General features: G+C 40.9%; 1 protein-coding gene across 1 annotated transcript in view; it reads left to right on the top strand.

The window, feature by feature from the left end:
- SMURF2 (SMAD specific E3 ubiquitin protein ligase 2) overlaps positions 1 to 21,180 on the top strand; it is a 69,513-nt gene that overhangs the window by 21,261 nt on the left and 27,072 nt on the right. The window contains exons 2-5 of the mRNA XM_081850039.1: positions 12,708 to 12,746; positions 13,767 to 13,875; positions 18,724 to 18,860; positions 19,065 to 19,130. Of these exons, the coding sequence (XP_081706165.1) occupies positions 12,708 to 12,746; positions 13,767 to 13,875; positions 18,724 to 18,860; positions 19,065 to 19,130 (351 nt within the window). The remainder of the gene's footprint in view (positions 1 to 12,707; positions 12,747 to 13,766; positions 13,876 to 18,723; positions 18,861 to 19,064; positions 19,131 to 21,180) is intronic.

Below are 21,180 nucleotides of genomic sequence, written 5' to 3'. Positions count from 1 at the left end.
GTGACATTCGATGTTAGTCGCCCTTGGAGTAGACCCACTAAGTAACAAGTCCATAAATTTCAATAGGCCAATTTTGAGTATGACTTAGTTGGATATTACCCTGAGAGTTGAAGGTATCTCTTGGGTCATATAAAATATGAATAGTATTTGAATTTTTGAAAGTCACTTCCACGCTAATCCTGGGAGGTAGCTATGTAATATTGTAAATAAGTTTTGAGAAACAAAAATGCAAAACAGTACAATTCAGTCCTGATTTCTGAGGGAGATGCAAAAAGATAAAATTCCTAAAACTCTTGTGTGAATGGGTCATCCCAATACGAGGCAGCACTGAAATTCTTTCCTAAAAGAATACAGTGGACCCTCTGGATACAAACGTAATTCATTCTGGGGGTCCGTCCACAACCTGAAAAGTCTGTATCCAGAAGTGCTGCTTCCGCTCACATGCATGACATGATAGAGCATTTCTGTGTGCACACACAGCGCGAAACCCAGAAGTATACACTTCCAGGTTTGCCACGTTCGCAACCCAAAGTTTACGTATCCGGAGGGATACATAAGTAGAGGTACGACTGTATAATGGAGTCTAGATTTATTTATTTCCACATTTAGCCGTCTCCCATAGAGATTTCCATTAAGGGAACAGAGCGTTGTCTGTTTCATACACTTTCCTTACCATTATCCCAAAGATGCAGTCTTTTAGATCTTAAAACATCCTTTGAATGACTATGAGCCACCTCATTTTTCAGTGTAATATGAGAACCACTGTATTATATTCAGAATTTAAGGAATAGCACTGACAGCTATGGGTGCCCACTTCTGCAAAGGATGGTAAATACTACCTGCAATGCCCTATTGTCCAGAAGGTGTAAAATTGCTCTCAATTTAATTTTAAAAGTGAATTTGTTTAAGTATTCTGCCTTTTTACCATAATGCCCCCCGAGTGGCCTATAAATAATATTTCAATCAATACTTAAAATTTCAAAAATGTTAAAACAGCTTTTAAAAACATACAAAGCATAGTGTAGCGAAGAAGAAGAAGAAGAAGAAGAAGAAGAAGAAGAAGAAGAAGAAGAAGATTGAGTTCAGTCAACTACTCTGAAACACTTGGGCATATGTAACCATATTTTTCTGATGGTGAACTAATAGTTCAGCAAGCACCTGATTTGGAGAGAAAGTTCCATAAACAAGGTGCTGCTACTGAGATCACCCTGTCCTTATTGGGCACCCCCTAATGGCTCTCCTCACCCAGTAGTTGTCTTTTTTTGTATATATATATTATATTTGCAACACTTTCTCTACTGAAAACTGAGGAATCAAACAGTAAGTTTCAAAATAACTTAAGTATCATGTCACTTTCATTGTTGTTTCTCTAGAAGAAATAAGAAATGTGTAATGGAGAGGCCAATCTATCAGTTTCAAAAGCAGTATTGTTGACTGCTATTTTGCTCCCAAAAGGCTGTTGCCTCCAAGTATAGTAGTTAGCTAGTTCGAATCCCTGCGACAGGGTGAGCTCCCATTGCTCCCAGCTCCTGCCAACCTAGCAGTTTGAAAGCATGCCAGTGCAAGTAGATAAATAAGTACCGCTGCGGTGGGAAGGTAAACAGCATTTCCATGCGCTCTGGCTTCCGTCAGTGTTCCGTTGTGCCAGAAGCGATTTAGTCATGCTGGCTACATGACCCAGAAAGCTGTATGCGGACAAACGCCAGCTCCCTCGGCCTGGAAGCGAGATGAGCACCACAACCCCATAGTCACCTTTGACTGGACTTAACTGTCCAGGGGTCCTTTACCTTACCTTACCTAGTTAGCTAGTTGTCTAGTTTCCTTTAAGGAACTGAAAGGCTGAGACTATTTAAATAGAGAATTAAAGTTTACCAATGGAGATTGAATATAATCTACACAAAAGGTAAGCAATTTCATTTGCTTAGGCAATCAGCGAGTTCAGTGTTCATTCTGAAAGATGAATTTTGTTGCCTTAGCTTATAGCGGTGATGGTTTTAGTAAGTGTCTTCTGATTAAATAAAATAAACATAATCCAATTTAAACAGTGCGCGTAAGGTTAAACGGGAGCTACCAAGAGCAACACAACTCATCGCTTGTTCAAACACATGGGTAGTTTGACAGATACTATGTATCTCATACTGCAATTTTCCAAGAACCTAGAAGTAGCAATTAGTAATTTCTAGACTGGAGTCCTCAAACTTTTTGAACAGGAGGCCAGTTCACTGTCCCTCAGACACTGTTGTGGGCTGGACTATAGTTTGAAAAAAATATGAACAGATATTTAACTCACCTGCTTTTGAAGGTTTGTGGCCTTCCCACTCCCCAGCCTTATGGCAAAAACACAGGGAGGCTTTGCTACAGCTGGCTGGAAGCATGTCCCATTTTTAGCTGGCACTGAATCCTTGAGATGCCCGTCTCTCCCTGGAGCCTTCGTGCAGAGAAGGAAGTCCTCCCCCCCCCCCGGGTTGTTCTGCCTTGGAGGTTACCTCCCCCAACCCCATTCCTTGAGCACATGCCTGCTTTTTCTACCCTGCCCCCCTCCTTTGTACCGGTACCCGTAGAGGGATGAGGCCAAAGGCAGCAAGAGGCCTCTTGCCAGTGCCCTGGAGAAGCGCTCTCCGTTGTAGGCAGGCTACCAGCCAGGCCCCCCAGCTGGGGCAGGAAAAACCCGGGACTCTCCTGGCCTGCAGTCTTTTGGGGGTGGGGTGGGGTGGGGGTCCCGCTGCTGCTGCTACTGCTACTGCTGCTGCATTGGAGCCCTTAGTCTTCCCGATTGCCGCTGCAGCAGCCAATAGACAGTTGCCCTTGTTGCAGCAAGTGGGAGCGTGATTGGCGGCCGCTGGTGGCGATCGGGCAGCTGATAGGTGGTTTCTTTGATGCGAGCAGTTGTGTGCTGCTTTCCAGCGGGTGAGCGATTTTCGGCACACCCCCCCCCCCAACAATCAAGCGGCCAATGCCGAAAATCACTCACCCGCTGAAACGAAGTGCGAGCCCAAGATTGTAAGCGGCGATTGGCTGCTTGATTGTTGGAGGGGGGGGGGAATTCTGAAATCGCTCACCCACCTAAACACAGCACACAACCACTGGCGGTGAGCGTGAGGAGCCATCGCCCAAGAGTGACCCTGCCAGGCGGCGCGCTATTGGTTGGCGCCAATGCCCGTCAGGCGCGTTGCGGTGCTCGGATTGGCTCTTTCCATGTTAAACAGCGGCGAGTTCTGTAATGGCCGGGCAGGCTGGGTTCAAGACCCTGGCGGGTTGGATCTGGCCTACGGACCGTACTTTGAAGACCCCTAGACCTCATGTAGTGCCTGCTCATGTTGCTTGATAGCCAAATATTGAGAAAGATTGCTTTGATATACTGGGATTTTGAATCTTTAAGCAGGCATGATGTATTCATATATACTAAACAGCAACAAGCAGTGGAAATTTCCTCTGTTTGCTGAATATCCTAGATTTTTTAAATGCTAAATAGGGGTTGACCTTACCTGGGATGTTGCTTGTGCCTTTTCCCCCATGCTAGTCAAAAGTGCCAGCAAATTGTGCACAGGGGGAGTGAAATCTGGAGTGTGAAACCAACAACATGGCATCAAATACTTGTGAAATCCTGTTCATATGAGGTGCTCTTTGGTTTCAGGATTAAACACTTTACAGAGGTTGCAGACATCTGAAAGAACTTTTAGAGACAAAGACTTTATTTCTCAAGTTTTTATAGAAGGTGCTTTCAAGTTTAATTTCCAGTGTTCTTTTTGACAACTGTATTAAATTAGCAAGCAGAACTAGTGCAAAAATGACATGAATTCATCATTGATCGCATTGAAGAAATATGAATGTATTACCGTATTTTTTGCACCATAACACTCACTTTTTTCCTCCTAGAAAGTAAGGGGAAATGTCTGTGCGTGTTATGGAGCGAATGCCTGCGGGTGGCGGGGGGGGATCTGAAAATGGAAGTTATACTCAGAACAAAGCACGTTCCGCTTCCGTAAAAAGTTGGAAAACCGGAACATTCATTTCCAGGTTTGAAGTGTTTGGGTTTCAAATAGTTCGAGAACTAAGCTGTTCAAAAACCGAGGTACCGCTGTATTGCTCCACTCTCTCCCCACATGGATGCACCAACCTCCCCTTCTAAACTAAAACCTTAGTACAGTGGAACCTCTACTTACGGACGTAATCAGATCCAGAGGTCCATCAGTAAGTCGATCCGGGTCGCTGGTAGAAGCACTTTTGTTTGGCAGCAGCGCGCTTCTGTGCATGTGCAGATGGCGGCAGCCGCTTCTGCGCATGCGCGAATCGCAGCAAATCCGGTACAGTGGTACCTTGGGTTACAGATGCTTCGGGTTACAAACTCCACTAACCAGGAAGTGATTGTTTCAGGTTAAGAACTTTGCCCCAGCATAAGAACAGAAATTGTGTGCCAGCGGTGCAGCAGCAGCAGCAGCAGCAAGAGGCCCCATTAGCGAAAGCGTGCCTCAGGTTAAGAACGGACCTCTGGAACGAATTAAGTTCTTAAGCCGAGGTACCACTGTATTTACCTCTGGGTTTGCCGTGGTCGCAACTTGGATCGGGCCCAAGTAGAGGGATCGGTTGTAAGTAGAGGGTCTACTGTATTCAGGTTAAATTGCCGTGTTGGCACTTTGCAATAAATAAGTGGGTTTTGGGTTGCAGTTTGGGCACTCGGTATCTAAAAGGTTTGCCATCACTGCTCTAGAGACTCTGTGATGTTACATAGTGGATGTAGCAGGAAAGGAGACTTGGTATAAAGTGGAGAACCCTCCCTTGAGCTGTCATTTCATTGGATTCAAGCCATTGCGTGAAGGGTGGGGAGCTGTTGCAGTTGGTAGACGGAACATTTCTCAACAAATTTAATTCATTTTTGCCACATGTTTTCTAGAAAGGAGAATATTAATGGCTAAAGTTTTATTGTCAAGTGTTTCCAGCTAGCTACAATTCCCTTTAGAAAGCTTGGTTCATATCATCTCTGGAATTGTGATGTGCTCTGGAAGGCAAATCACAGAAAAAATGTAAGTGGCTGTGTAGCTTGCCAGCAGTTCAGCAAAAACATAGGAATTTGGTTAGAAGTACTGAAAAAAAGCCTAGGGTATTCTCTGTGCTCTCTTCTGAAGTTTTTCTTCTTCTAAGAAACCTCTTCTATAAAGCCTGGTAAAATGTCGCAAACATTTAAACATGCATTATCAACGTGTTTAAATTGCTAGTGTTGCTCTTAGGTTTCAGAAGCATATTTTGAAATAGAGAATTTCCTATTTTTTTCCTCTTTTCTCTCCAGCGCACCCCCACCCCCTGCCCAAGTAGCTTCATTCCAATCAGCAGTGTAATTGGAATGCAACCACAGTCTGGAGGAGGAAAGGAAATTTTTGGCAAGAGGCAGCAGAGCAGTTGGGAGATTTATTCAGATTAAAGCATAGTCTATTCATTATCAGCGCAGTGCACATTAACAGCAGTGTAGCATTGTGTTTCTACAGCTGGGACCTATTTTTAATTATTATATTCCTTGCATAATGCATGCAAAACAGCTGGGAACCAATCAGCAAAAGCCATGGTAATGACTTTCAGTGAAAGATTATTTTGGATAGCCTAGGGATTTCCCACCCACCCCCCTCAAGCTTGTGGTGCAGAACTTACCCTTTTTTGTCTTGTCCTCTTTCTTACCAATTTTAAAATGCATCCTTTGAGAAGCAAGAATAATGTTGTATTATTGAATCTTTTGTTTTATTTTGGTGGAGCTAATGATTGACTTCACAAAGATTCAGTTGTTTTCCTGCAGTGATGACATCAGAAAACTAGAGGATTAGAAAACAAATTTATCTTTGGACCAGGTTATTTTTTTCTGCTGTAATGTTGCTGTTTGCCAGCATGAAATTTGTTACTTTCAGACTTTAGTAATAACAATAATGTAACAGTTCATAGATCAGCTTTATGTTTCAACAGTGGATAAGACTAATGACTGTCTTTGATTTTTTTGTTTTAAAATGGTGTAAACTTATAAAAATGAAAACAGGATTATAAACATTTGTTCTATGTTAATTGATGTTAAGCATGTTAATTGTATGGAGTGTTGACACTAAAGACATTTTAATTTAAGGTCTTCTAAGTTATTTACGGTATATGGGCCTTTAAAAATTCCAAGTGCTCAGTTGCCCAGGTTTCTAAAACCATGATGCTGGTGCCTGCATATGTAAACATTTTCTCAGTTTGTTCCTTGAAATTGGATATATTTCTCCAGACATATTATTGATTACATTTCAGGGCTTTTTTATGCAGTGTTTTAGCATGGAAACTTTAGTAAGCGCTGCATAAGAAAATCTACAAGAAAAAGTATAATTTTAATAATGTTAGTTGCATTCCATTTTTAATAAAAAGAAGCTGTCACTCAAACTATCCCCAGAAAAGTGCTTCTCATTCAATTAAATGTTCACCAAAATATTTTTGCTTGGATTATTTCTGCTTTTGTAGACTTTTAGTTTTGAAAAATATTCAATGTCAAGTAAGCTGTTTGCCTGAGGCAAGTTGCAGTTACCCTGGATGGAAAACAGTAAATTCATGTAGGCAGTCATCATCTGAGCTTGGTCTTGAGGCTTAACTGTGTTTGTTTTTAACTTTGAACAAACCACACCTGTAAGCTATGGGTTTTTTGTTTATAAACTCTTGTTAAATTTAACTGTGTTGTAGTGTTAGGGGTGAGTCTGGTCCTTGTGTTGTTCTAAGGGGAAAAGCATCGTGTGTCACCTCGGAAAGCAGATGAGTGCATGGATTTGCTTGTGGTATGTGGATTGGGCAAGTAGGGTGACTGTCTCCTGAACAATTATTTGCAAGGATTGAATTAAACATTAGAGTGTAGGGTAGACTCTACAGTGTACCTAACAAATTCCAAATTCTCAGTGGGAATGCAACTATTTAAATCCAGATACATGGGTTCCTTAATATTGCAACCCCTCCCCCCTTTTCCTTCTTTAATGGCATTGCACTTTCTGCCTCCAGCGATATAATATTTGTTCAGATTGATTGTTCAGCATGTTGTTTATAGTCACTAAGAACAGCAGTTTCAAAAATGGTTCCGCCTCTATCGACTTTTTTCTCTCTACTACCTGCCCCCTGATTTTGTGGTGCTTTGCAAGAAAGGAACATGCAGAACTACACCTGCAACAAATGTTGCTTAGAGAGAGCTTCTGTGCCCCCCTCCCCATAAACTAAAGCTTTACTTGATTATAGTAAAAAGGCTCATTTACTCGTTTTTTGTTCTGGTGCCCTTCTACAACTGGGAACAAAAGATAATAGTAATGTTGGTTTCTGGCAATTAATAATGAGTTCTCTTGCTTCCTCCAGTGTCTCAAAAAGGCACCTACATTAAAATTGTTTGGAGTGTGCAATTCAAATGTTTGACAGCTCTAGCGTTTATGAATTTCCTTTTGGAAAGTTTGTAGGATTCCTGGTTTAGAGGCAAGGGAAGAAAATTTCTAAGGACCTTAAAAAATATTGGGTACCTTCCCATTAATCTGGAGACACTGTAAATTGCCATAGCTGCAGACAGAATGTTGGGTAATGTGGACATGTGTTCTTTAAAAGTCAAGTTGGGTGGAGTTTTGGTTTAGTCCTTGAGCATGAACCAGAAACAGAATGCCATATTTAGGATCCCAAAGGAATTTTTCTTGGGTCAAATTAAGGAGAATGTGATTGCCTTCAGTGTGTAGCATGTGCCCTTGTTTGATTACGTCATCTGCAGTTCTGCTGGTATCTTTCTGTAGAACACCTACTCTGCTTGTGACATATTTAAGGTTAGGATTGTATAGACACGGCTTGCAATAGAGGTTTAGACCTTGTACTCCTTACATGTTGTCACTTTATAATATGAACCAATCTCCAAAGAAAGTTCTATTAAAATATAGGGATTGGATTCGGAGACTCCCTGGGTGGAGTTCCGCTCACAGGATGTTCTTGTTTATGCCCCTATCACCCCCTGTGCCCTATAGAGAAAGTGTAATGCAATGTGGTTCTGAAAAAGTAAAGTGTCAATGGTTGCCAAATGTTGTTAACCTGTGCTATGTCTTTGGCTTTTCCTGAGAGGCCCAGGTAATGAAAGCCACGTATCTCTTCCCTCCCCACACCCCAATTATGAACAAAATGTGTGAAATTGCAATGTATACTTGTCAGGATTGTAGTAAATGTTTGGAATTAATATGCATATTTGGAATGAATAAGCAATATCTGTTCAGACTAGCAAGAATGAAAATATTTATTTGAGTGTGGGCGAGATGCTCTAAAAATACTGTTCCCTCTAAATGACTAGGAGACGCTCCTAACACTACCAGATAATTTCTATTCGCTGTAAGATGCAAATGAAATTGTCGTTCATTGCCCACAACTCAAGAGGTATAACATTTTGTGTGTGTGTGTTCAGATCGCTATGTTCCATGCACACAGTTGGCGGGACATAGCCCATTGGACAGTGTTGTTCTCTCCCCTTTCTTGATTCTTCATTGTTGACACACAACCCTCTCTCAACACTTCGAAGTGGGTGCTTGTTACCACCATTTTAGCATTGTGGGTGTATGTTTGTTTTTACAAGTTTCAAATTGGTGCACATGCACTGTTCTTAATTTTGTGTGTGTATTCCACCACAGTGCAATTGCACAGCTCTGAGAACTGGATGTTTTTACAAACCGTTTGTGGCAGAGGGCAAGAGGATTACAGTCTTACTTTCCAATAAACATTATTGCATTCAGACTTAAGGTCCTGAGTTTTTCTAGTAAGTTTCACCACCCAACTAGGAAACTTGCCCACTTGTTTTTTCTAGTCAGTTTCACAACACCGTTAGTTAATATTGTTATTCCACTCTTACTATAATCTAAAAAAGAAAGGACAGGGAAGCAAGCAGTGCTGTGGGAGTTGAGGACAGCTCATACCAAGAGAAGAAGCAATCAATTAAACTTTTTGAGAGCTGAAATCCATAAGCAAAACATTGCAAAGGAGCCAAAAAGCAAAGCTCTTTAGGGAAAGGACTTTCAGTAAAAGAAACGAAATGGTTCTACAACTGGTTGATGGCAAGAAACCTGATGGCAATAAATAAAGGAAGGGCCTCACCAACACGTCATCCAATTTCCCCAGGGACCACTTCTCTCACCTTACCTCAGTTGTACATTTTTCTGTTTGCACCTGGAGAGAGATTGCTATGTTGCTCTTTCCCTCCATAATGGATTTTTCTGTGGTAAGAAAAAAGATGCAGCAGTGGGAAAATACAAGTTTTGTACAAATTGATCATAACAACTTGCTCCCTTTGGTGTAATTAAAAGAAACAAACCATAGCAATTGGACAATAAGCATATTGTCTGGAAGCACTCTATGAAAACAATGACTGCAACCATAACTGAGGTCGAAGCCCTGGTCATTTTAATGGAATGATGCAAGTGTGTGGAGAAATGGGGCATGTGTTTGAGGAAGAATGAGAAAGAAGACAAAAATACATTTCTGATGTGTTAACATATTAGTTCTATATCTTCTTCTTTCTTTGGTGATTACTTGTAGCCAAGTAAGATTGTCTTCCATGAACATAGTCTTAATGGTGTGTCCATAGGTGGCTGTGGATTCCAATTCTGGATCCACATGTGTTTTCACAGTGGGGTCATAAGTTTCTGGGCAGGAGTTGATCATGGTGAGGGTTTTGCCAAATGTGCCTTCCTCTTTGCTTGTTTCTGCCTTTCATCCTGAGTTTGAGTGTCTTCAGAGTCCATTACACCTTTGGTAAAGGCTGTTCTCCAATTGGATCGCTCACAGGCCAGTGTTTCACAGTTGTTGTTGTTGTTGTTGTCGTCGTCATTTTTTAAGATTTGCCTTGAAGAGAGTCTTTAAACCTCTTTTGTTGACCATCAACATTACGCTTTCCATTTTTAAGTTTAGTATAGCATAGTTGCTTTGGAAGACAATAATCAGGCATCCAAACAACATGACCAGTCCTGCAAAGTTGATGTTGAAGAATCATTGCTTTGACACTGGTAATTTTTGCTTGTTCCAGTACACTGGCATTAGTTCACCTGTCTTCCCAAATGATATGTAAAATTTTTGGGAGACACCATTGATGGAATCTTTTGAGGAGTTGGAGATGGCGTTTATAAGTGGTCTGTGTTTCACAAGCATACAGTAAGGTTGGTAGTACAATAATTTTGTAAACAAGCATTTTGGTTTCCCTGTGAATGTCCCAGTCCTCAAACACTCTAAAACTTCAATCAGGAGAAAGCTGCACTTGCAGAGCTCAGGCAGTGCTGGATTTTGGCATCTTTGTGGAAAGATAGCCGCCCAGGTAGGAGAAGTGATCAACATTTCCGAACATTACACCATTAAATTGGATTCGTGGCATTGCAGAGGGGTTGCTTTGTGCTTGTTGGTGCAGCACTTTGGTTTTTTGGATGTTGAGCAATAGACCAAGCCTTTTGTAAGCTTCTGCAAAGATATTTAGGATGGCTTGGAGGTCATCCTCTGAGTGTGTGCAGACTACGTTGTCATCAGCATATTGAAGCTCTGTGGTGAAAGTTATGGTCACCTTACTCTTTGCTTTCAGCCTACTCAAGTTAAAGAGCTTTCCATCTGTTTGATATACGATTTCTACCCCGGTGGGGAGTTTCCCTTTGACAATGTGTAGGATCTTGGCAATGAAAATAATAAGAGTTGGGGCGATAACACATCCCTGTTTACCACCTGATCCCACTGTGAATGGTTCTATATACGTCTTCACAGATCATGGTTTTCTATTATGCAAATGAGTTCAGATTTGTGGTGTTAAATTGCCGGGCTTGCTGGCTTAACACTAGTATGTCCTGTGTACTAAGGAAATAGTGTTTGCTATAAAATAAACAACTGGTGAATTTTTCTCCAAGTCACAATCATTCAACCTTCTCCCCCAATTGTCATTGCCATTATACATAGCGCTCTACCCAGTAGCATAAGCAAAAAGGCAATTGTCTCTCTGAGGATCTTCATTTACATTTCATAAAGGGAAAAGCAAGAGAGGAGTGTGGTGTTAGTAGAAAGGAATGAAAATAAGGACGTGAGTTAGGGTTGATCCCTAGTCCTTAACTCAAATTTTATTTTAGCTGAAGTCTTCAAGGGAAAGGTGACTTTTGAGAAGGGATTTGAAGAAAGAACTATTCAAGGAGTGTAGCAGTGAGTTTCAGCAGAATAGATGGTGTCATCTGGGTGGGCAGGAGACACTGAATTGTCTAGAGGGTGGTAAAGTTGCAGGGACAATAATTTTAGGCAAGAACATAATTGGAAATAAGGATAGAGCAATAGTGGTTAAGGCTCTAGATAACTATGAATGTACAGACAATACATTTTTGCTGGATCAGGAAGGGGATGAGAAACTGATGTCAAGATTTGGGAAAGACGATCACATGATCTGATCAGGAGAAGTTACCATAGTTCAGGTAATATGCACAGAGAAGCAATAGGACTTGGTAGTGGATTGAATACTGAGAGCAAAGGAAAGGGGGAAATCAAAGATAAAGCCTGGGTTTCATGCTTGGTCAGCAAAATGGATGGTGACAATATCAGTTGAGGAAATTACTTGGCACAGTTGAGTCTTGGATGCATAGAATTTGAGACAATGGTAATATCCATTCAGAAATGTTGGAAATCCTTCTAGGATTTGGTCAGGCTATATAAAGCATATTCTGAATTGAAATGTTCTGTTTAGGCATTGATTGACCTCTCCTCTGTGAGTTTATTTGGTCTCCTTTTAAAGCCATCTGAATCAGTGACCATCAATATATCTTTTGAGCATGAACTCCATAACACAAATAGAACACTATAATAATAAGTAGAAGTTTTTATTTTCAGGCGGTCTTGGCATGTGGGTGTCTTTAGAAAGTCTGTCTTCAAACATAAGTCATTTTGGACAGATAGTGACATTTAGTACTAATTTGTTATCTTCCACTGATGAAAATTGAACCACAGCTACAAGATATACAGGATACATGTTAGTAGATTATATGTAGATAAACTATTTGTATTCCATCTGGTGTGCTCTGTGTTTTTATTCTCAAATGAAAACTGGGGATTTTTAAAAGATTTTTAAAAAAAACACGGTTTGTTTAAATCAGGAGATTCAGAATATGCTGGCCATATTTACATGTGGGTGGAACCAACCACCTGTCAATCACCTGACATCATAGGATACCAGGGGATTCAAAGTTCAGTCTGGAAGCAGGGAGAGGCTTATTTCCAATCTTAGCACTGTAGTTCCACAATATGGATTAACACCAGGTGTTTTCAGACTGTTAGTGTCTGCTCTTTATTATTTAAGATTGCACCTAAAAATCTGATAAAATCTGATAAAAAGTCTGATAAAATCCTATGAACATTTCTAATAAATCATATACAGATGTGGGCCTGGTTTGCATGTCACATTAAACCATAGGGGGTTTTATTTTTAAAAAACCTATGGTTTATTGTGAATGTTCAGAAATGAACCATAAGCCTAGGTTTGGATGTCCCAACAAGCCAGACTTCTTTTTGGTGGCATGGCAGTGGTAGGAACAGGGAAGCGGCAGAATGAGAACTCTTTGCATTCACATTTAAGTCATAGTTTATAAATGTGGATTAACGTGATGTTTAGCAATACAGTACATGTGATTGTGTTGCTGTTCTTTTGTAAATGCTTTGTAGATAAATCTTCATAATGTGTTTTGTTTTTCTTACAGTTCTGTGTGCAAAAAACTTGGTGAAAAAAGATTTTTTCCGTAAGTAAATGTTTATGTATTTGTATCCGAATTCTGTTACACAAGGTTTGAATGTCTCTTTGCCTTGGCTACCAGGTGGTAATCAGCCAGCTAAGTCAGAGAGCACTAATGTGATTTTAAATGAATGGCCACAATTTTTGTGGGAATCTAAAGTTCAAGGCAATGATCCAAAGGGCTATGCATGTTTATTGCACACACAATGCACAGAGTTGGGGTTTTTTTTGTAGTATTGCCTTTTTAGAAGCTGTTATCTCAAAACATGAAAAGAACTCAGAAAGAAAGGTGGAAATTGTTAGGAGAGAAGCTGAACAGGGGGGCAGCAGACTAGTGTGAAAAATGCTTTCATTCAGGCTTCCCTTTAGTAAATGTGGTGTGAGATCATGTAAAAAGCCTTGGTTCTAGCTGTAGTCTCTTGTGTACTATGTAATATTTATAAATTTGTAAATTGTTATATACATTACTTAATCTGTGGTTACATAATCAGGTGTATTGATTTTGGAACTACTGAAAGAGTCTTCCCATTCTTTGAAGTATTTGATTAGTGAGAACATTTGTAAAGAACCACTTTTCTTCTAGTATTTGGGATCATGGCCTACTGTGTCTTGAGGCACCTATGCCACGAGTCCAAGCAAGCAAACTCTGAATGGCATGTGAGTTGTAATAAATAAGTAAATAGAAAGGCCAGGCTTATGGACTTCCTTATGGATTTTATTGTAGAAAAAGCACCAGGGGGTCTCTCTTTTTCCTTTTTTTTCAATGTTACATTTGGCAACAATGCTGAAAGGTTTGATGCCTTGAAGAAGAGAGATGACTGAGTACAGAAGCAAGTTGAAAGGCTTCGAAGTTTCTTAACATTCCTAGGATAATGTAAGAATACTAGTACTGTTCAGTGAAAAAGGGATAACTTGGAAGAATCAAAATATGTTATAAAAAGCCAATATTTGGCAGCCATTCATGATTAAGATGACCTAATTTAATTATACTCCCACCCTATTATGTATTTTTCCTCCCTTCTGACAGGGCTTCCTGATCCATTTGCTAAAGTGGTGGTTGACGGATCTGGCCAGTGCCATTCTACAGATACTGTGAAGAATACCCTTGATCCAAAGTGGAATCAGCATTATGACTTGTAGGTGTTGATAGGAGTGATCACAATATAGCTAGAATTCGAGCTGGGCATTGATTATAGAATAGAAATGTATAGCATTAGGTAGCCCCTGATAATTTATCTGAGAGTTGGTAAATGTTTATTAGCTCTTAAAAGCTTTAAAAGCACAGTAACTAGCTAGTTCTGTTGTGGTGCTTTTACATCTGTAGCTATCAAAGTGCTTAATGGACACGGTGAGTATCTATTCTGACAATTGATGAACACAGGCATGGGATGAACAGCTGTGCTACCATACATACACATGAACGTGCACACACCTCTTTCTGGTCTCTCAGTTTATTTATGCAGTATGTTACTGGCATAAAATTAGTTAGGCTTTTATTGTAGCGTTTTCTTTCGTACGTAAAATATTCTGCATCTACTTGCATTATAGCCCAAAAAGAGTCAAGATCATAGAAACAGGATTGCAGTGTTTGAAGGGACCACAAAGGTCCGAACCCCCTACAATGCAGGAATCTTTTTGCCCAGTGTGGGCCTCGAACCCACAACCTTGAGATTAAGAATCCCATGCTTTACCAACTGAGCTGAACAGAAGGAAAATTGGTGAGGGAAATGCTAGACTGTATTGTGCACCACACAGGGGAATGCGAGATCCAGGAGCAATGAACAGATTGAGGCCTGTAGTGAGTTAAACATGGCCACAACTTTATCGGTTACAACATATCAGAACTTTTCATGCATAGGGCATAACTCCTCCTGTTGGACAGCCTGCCCACTGGCAGATGTTTCTTCCGCAGCCTGCCTGCAGGGGAAAGAGCCGCTGTGCACATAGAGTCTCGACCCACTGCAATGCAGACTGCTCTGGTTGGCCCCATCCACAACATGACCGTGTGGCAGCCAACCTCAGCCCTCTGAGTGAAGCTGTTGGCACCTGCAGCTTGCAACAAATCTATATCCCAGAAGTGGACTGTATAAGTCTCTCTCCAGTCTGCTCCTCAGGCCTCCTGTCAGACAGCTAGCCAAAGCCTCTGATTAGCCCCAAGTGGGGTCAGGGATCTTTCTGGTTGTCCCCTTATCTGCCTTGGTAGCTGAGTCTGTAGAGCAGAATACAAGCCCCATGTTGGGCAAAAGATTCCTGCACTGCAGGGAGTAGGACGAGATGACCCTTTTGTTCCCTTCGGACTCTACATTTCTGTGATTCTCCATTTTCTCTGCAGACAGCATAAATGAGGCTAGCTGTGGCAATGGCATTGTCTAGGAAGTTCTGCTGTTTATACGTAAATAGTTGCAGCAGAGGGGCAAATGTTGCAGTTCTGTATTAGCCTGGGTTTGTGATTCCCTAGAGTCAGGAGGCTTGTTGGGTCACAAGGTGACCCAACTTTTCATACCAAGTGGGCCACAAGAGTACCTTGACACTGAACACACGGGCCGCACACTGCCTTGTCATCCAATGGGAGGTGATGAAGTCAAAATTTGACACACCCACCCTCCCCTCTTGCTGCCTTCCTAAAAGTGGGCTGAGCAATGCACTGGGCTTTTTGAAGGAGGCCCTAGGGCTGGGACGTGGGGCAACAGATGTTACTGAGGGCCTCAGGGCTGCATGTTGGACCACCCTGGTTTACTAAGTGCTTGGGTCCCCAGCTCAAATGTTTGTATGTTGACAAATGTATGTTGACAGCATACATTGCTACGTCAGGACAAAAGTCCTGGGAGTAAGTCCGGTTGGATCTAACGGGCTTACTTCTGAGCAACCATGCATAGGACTATGCTGATGATCTTTGCTTTTAAGTAACCTTACAGTAATTAAGGGTGTTGATGGAGAAAGGATGCAACCCCCCCCCCAAAAAAATCCTCCCATGTCATTTAAATGTATTTATTTCAACATAACTTGGCCTTCTGTAACCTGATGAGCTTCAGCTGTTTCAGACTACAACTCCCATCAGCTATGCACTGGATAGAGTTGATGGGAGTTGTAGTATAAAAATCAAATCAAATCTGGTGGGCAGCAGGTTGCAGAAGGCTCACATACCTAACTCTTGCAAGTTCCCAACTCTTTGTGGAGAACATATATTCAGTATTTCTTTTTATTCACAGAAGGCTAAAAAAATTACATAGTACAGGTAATATGTAGTTTTCTGCCAAACATTGGTGATTAACCCAGAAGTCTGTGATTATTTGCTGTACTATCCATTTCATACAGTAGATTCTGAAAGTATAATAATGTTTACCCTAACAACACACTGTTGCATGGGAATGCTGGTCTCTGACCTATGACACATTCATAGTTATAGGAAATAACTTGCTTGGCAGTCAGTGAACATTTCCCCCCTTATGGATACTGAAACTATGGCTGTGTACACAGTACACATTTAAACCACATAGCTTCCCGCAAAGAATCGTGGGAACTGTAGTTTGCCCCCAGAGTTATAATTCACAGCGCCCTCAACAAACTACAGTTCCCAGGATTCTTTAGGGGAAGTAATGTGCTTTAAATGTGTGGTGTGTACACGGCCTAAGTGTGAAATGGATTTGTTGTGATGTGAAACAATGTTTAAATTGTGTTGCATGTACTTGGATTTCTGTAAACTCTTTTAAATTATATTTTGGCATTACAAGAGGCATGAAATTAATGTAATATCTAACTTAGGTTTTGATGAGAGGGAACTGAAATAAAAAGATGATAGAATTAGTTCAGACTAGTTAGTAGAAAAAATCTAGGCCCTCTTCCAGAATTATGTCCTCTTTTATGTCATCAACTTGAATGTCAACAAAATGTTGCCCATTTTTGTTAAGCACTCCTCTAATGCAATCTTCTTATTTCCCATTTCTTAGAATTTTCAAAAAAGCAAGCATGACATTAGTTAGATCAATTTGATGCTGTAAATGGAGACGTCAAGGCAATAAAAAGCTTTTGTCAGAGAGGATTAAAAATCAGTTTCTGTTGGTTTCTTGCTGTAGATAGAAATATTGTCTCTATCCTGATAAGCAAAGTGGGCTTTTCCAACACAGATTTTCCATACTTAGTGGCTGCCTACATTTGGTTTCCCCCTTCCAAACAGAGTTCTGTCACAGATTTTTAGTTGGGTGAAGAACACAGTTGGTTAACCAGTCTGTTGAAAATCGGATCCAGTGAAACAAATATATTGATTTATTGTCTAGATTTGAAACTAGTTTCTGGGACACTAGCATTCATAACTTTGTCTTTGCTCACATACATGCTTCCATTATCCAAATTTATGTCAAAGATTAGAAGACCGAGGAGTGATGTGCAGCATTAGATGGATAAATAATGAGAGAGTCAAGTGAATGATTGGTCTTAGCTGCTATTTGATACAATTTCTGGTTTTTCATTTTTTGTCATTGTTTCGTTTCAGTTTGATTCAAAATAAGGATACATACTTTTATCAGCCTTCAAGTGAACAGTAGGCTAGACGAAAAGCTTTTTTTCCAAAAAGCTCAACGCAACCATAAAGGAAATGTTTTTCTTCCTCTGGAAAAACATTATTTACTTGGCAAGACGACTTTGCATTGATTCCTATGCTAAACACAGGGACTGTGTGTCCTTTAGCAATTCCACAGTTTCTTTGAATCAGCTAGATACAATAGGCATAGCAGCTTCTATCCTGAACAAACAAGACTCGTGCAGAACATTGTAATAGCAGAAAACGTAAATATATTTATAAAGTTATGTATTAAATACATTTACCATATGCCTTCATGTTATGAATTTTTTTTAAGAGCGCTGGAAAAGGCTTTACAGTGAGCACAGTTTTTATTTAGCGCCCTGTAACTTGTTATGGTTTTAAAGCAGGCGGACAGAATATGAAACAAGATCAGCTTCACTTTTCCTATTGCTTATCAAGCACTCTTGACTTCTGCATAGAATTATATTGGAATAGTCAAGGTGGATGAAATCAAAATATGACCTGTCAGAAAACTACATTAATCTCTGTTTATGTGGCTGACAACTAATAATTTATTGCCTCCCTCTTTGGGGAGGAATGGTGGGATATAAATTAAATAACTAAATAAATAAAATTAAATAACTGAATCATACAAAGCTGTGCATTGCTTTAAATCTAAATATAACTAGATTTCAATTTCACCCCCTTCTCAGTAACACTGTTCCCTCCTGTGATTGTTTGCTGATTGTTATGCAAGCTGCCAACAGAAATCTTGGTCCTTTTTTTGCATGTAGGCCTTCAGATAGTGTGGGGCAGGGTGGGGGCAGCAGTGAGGTGGGAGGAAGTGTTCCCTGAACTTGAAAAAAAAATTACCCTTGTAAGTCTTGGAAGGTACAACAGGGTTTTGGTCTGCCAGTCCTGACAGCTTCATTTATGGTTAGATAACGAAAGATATATTACAGCTCTGCGGGTGGGGGAAGTAGATAATTTAAATGGGTGAATGTAGGAGGATATGCTTTTAATAAGTGAAATACTTGGATGTTTGTACTAACAGGGAATGTGTAATGGAAGAAGACTGCTAAACATCTCTCAGGGAGAACCATAATTCTTAAATTTTATATCCCCCCCAGGATTAAACACCCAATGATATACCAGCCATTTGCACTTAGACATACTGTCATTGTCTAGCCAAAGGACGACCGTGTTTGATTTACGCAAGACATTTTGAAAAGCTCTTTTGAAATTCCTTCGTGTAAAATCTGTTTTACAAATAAATTACTTGGGGAGCTTTTGCCAATCTGTAGCATGCAGTTCCTGTGAATCTGACCTCTTCTGCCAGGGGAAACCATGTTTACACTTCTTAGCTGCAAAAACACACTGAAGTAAAAAAATAAAGTGTATTCCATAGACTGTCCAAAGAGTGCAGTTAACAATTTGTGTTGCTCCAATTCTTGTCCTTTTTCAGATACATTGGGAAGTCAGATTCGATAACGATCAGTGTATGGAACCACAAGAAAATTCATAAAAAACAGGGAGCTGGTTTTCTGGGCTGCGTAAGACTTCTTTCCAATGCCATAAACCGCCTTAAAGACACTGGTGTGAGTAGACCCTGCTTTGGAATGAGCTTTTTAGAATTTTAAATTTATTATTATATAAAAGCAATCTTTTATGAAAACAAGCATGCTTTCCCCTCACTTAATAAAGTACAGACATGTTTAGGCAAAGAATGATGCACAAAACTTCATAGTATATGCGGGTATTAAGTGATTGTTGTAGATTGTAAGCTGTGCTGTTTTTCTTCCATAGATCAGAGGTTGGATCTGTGCAAACTTGGGCCAAATGACAATGATACCGTTAGGGGACAGATTGTAGGTAAGTGCAGATTTGATTTTGCTAATTTGAATATGTTGTTTTAACACATAGTTAAAATAGCAAATATTTTAGCATCTGAATTTGAAAAAGTGTGCACGCAGAGGCCAGTTCCCCCTATTACTGACATGTGTTTGGGCTCCTGTGTGGAGAGCCTGCAGTCTTAAGAGGCATGGGGTTTGATGAATCCCTACTCAGTTTGGGCAGAAAATCCCACTTACGTTGTGTGATGCAGCTGCCATAGCTACGAAACATAGGCAAAAGTTTTGGCAAGGCTGTCATGGTACAGACTTGGCTGTAGTTATGATTTTATTATTTATTGCATTTATAGCCTATCTTTTCCCCCTCCTCAGTTAATCCCCACAAGAAACCGGTGAGGTGGGCTAGGCTGAGTGGCAGTGACTGAACCGAGGTCACTCCTTGAGCTTCATGGCCAAGTGGGGAATTTGAACCCTGGGCTCCTAGGACCTAGTCCAACGCACTGACCACTATACCACACTGTGTCTTACTAAGTTGTTCCTGCCTCTTTCCTCCTCCTGCACATGGACACGTGAGGCAGGACAGCCTTTTGGAGAGCTGTACAGTACAAAGGTTTACAGTGTCCAAAAGAGGGTCGGGGGGTGGGGGGGAATGGAACATGCTGGGAATCACAAGATTCGACTCCGGTCTGTTTTTGGGCTTCTCGTGGGCATCTAATTGGCCTCTGTGAAAAGAGGATGCTGAGCTGTGGATCTGATCAAGCCGGCTCTAATATTGTTCTTAGAAATGGAGCATACTAAACCAGGTTGTATCCAGTATTCACAGAAGATTCTTTGATCCAGTGAAGTATCCCATGAACAAAAGCAGAAGTGCGGTATTTCTTCAGATTCTCCCGCAACCCCCTGTTTACCTCCCAAACTATTCTCAAGGGTTATCCAAGTCTCTGTAGCAGATTGTGGGGGGCGGGGAGTGGGGAGCGCAGAAGGAAACAGGAATAATAGCCTCTCCCTGTTCTATTCATGAAAATGTCTGCTGGCTTAAATTACCTTCTGTGAATGGAAAGATGGCATTGGATGCAATCTTCTAAATCTGTGTATCATCTTCCTTGCATTTATGTTTGTGAACACTATCTTGATTTTCTTCATGGATAATAGAATGAACTCCATTGCGAGCCTTTCCTAACGTGTTATTATTACTACCTTTATTTGATTGGGAAAATGTCTAGCACCCATAGATTTTGCAATGATGATGTATCAGGCAAGGATTAAGGTTCTTTAAAGTTCAACCTACTTTGAATGCTTTTGAAGCTTCATTAATTTTCAGTGGGAGAGAGATAAGCAGAGTACTATTTCCCCATTGAAATGAGTAGGCCTTAACATTGCTTAACTTGAGCTGGATCAAATCCATTATATTTCAGCCCTTGAAAACCTACCTGCTGCCTATGTGAGTGTTTTGTTTGAATAAAGGTAAAGGTAAAGGTACCCCTGCCCGTACGGGCCAGTCTTGACAGACTCTAGGGTTGTGCGCCCATCTCACTCAAGAGGCCGGGGGCCAGCGCTGTCCGGAGACACTTCCGGGTCACGTGGCCAGCGTGACAAGCTGCATCTGGCGAGCCAGCGCAGCACATGGAAACGCCGTTTACCTTCCCGCCAGTAAGCAGTCCCTATTTATCTACTTGCACCCGGGGCTGCTTTCGAACTGCTAGGTTGGCAGGCTCTGGGATCGAGCAACAGGAGCGCACCCCGCCGTGGGGATTTGAACCACCGACCTTTCGATCGGCAAGCCCTAGGCGCTGAGGCTTTTACCCACAGCGCCACCCACATGCCTTTTCGTTTGAATAGGAACAGACAAAAGTTACGTTTGCAAATGTTGCTCTGGTGCTTTCAAGTGATGGTGCCCTGAAAGAGGAAGCTATTTGACAACATCATTGTGAAAAATCACACATTATATATTATACATTATGTTTTTAGACCATTACTGCATCTATGATAAAAAAGAACAATAGTGGATTTTACCTAAAGGTCCTTGGATGGAATGAATTTCCATTCATAGGAGGAGACTTCACAAAATGGAG

Source organism: Podarcis erhardii (assembly GCF_964252035.2).
Source record: "Podarcis erhardii genome assembly, chromosome: 2".
Lineage (NCBI taxonomy): Eukaryota > Metazoa > Chordata > Lepidosauria > Squamata > Lacertidae > Podarcis > Podarcis erhardii.
The sequence above is the reverse complement of the archived record's forward strand: the minus strand, read 5'-3'. Positions and strand labels throughout refer to the sequence as shown.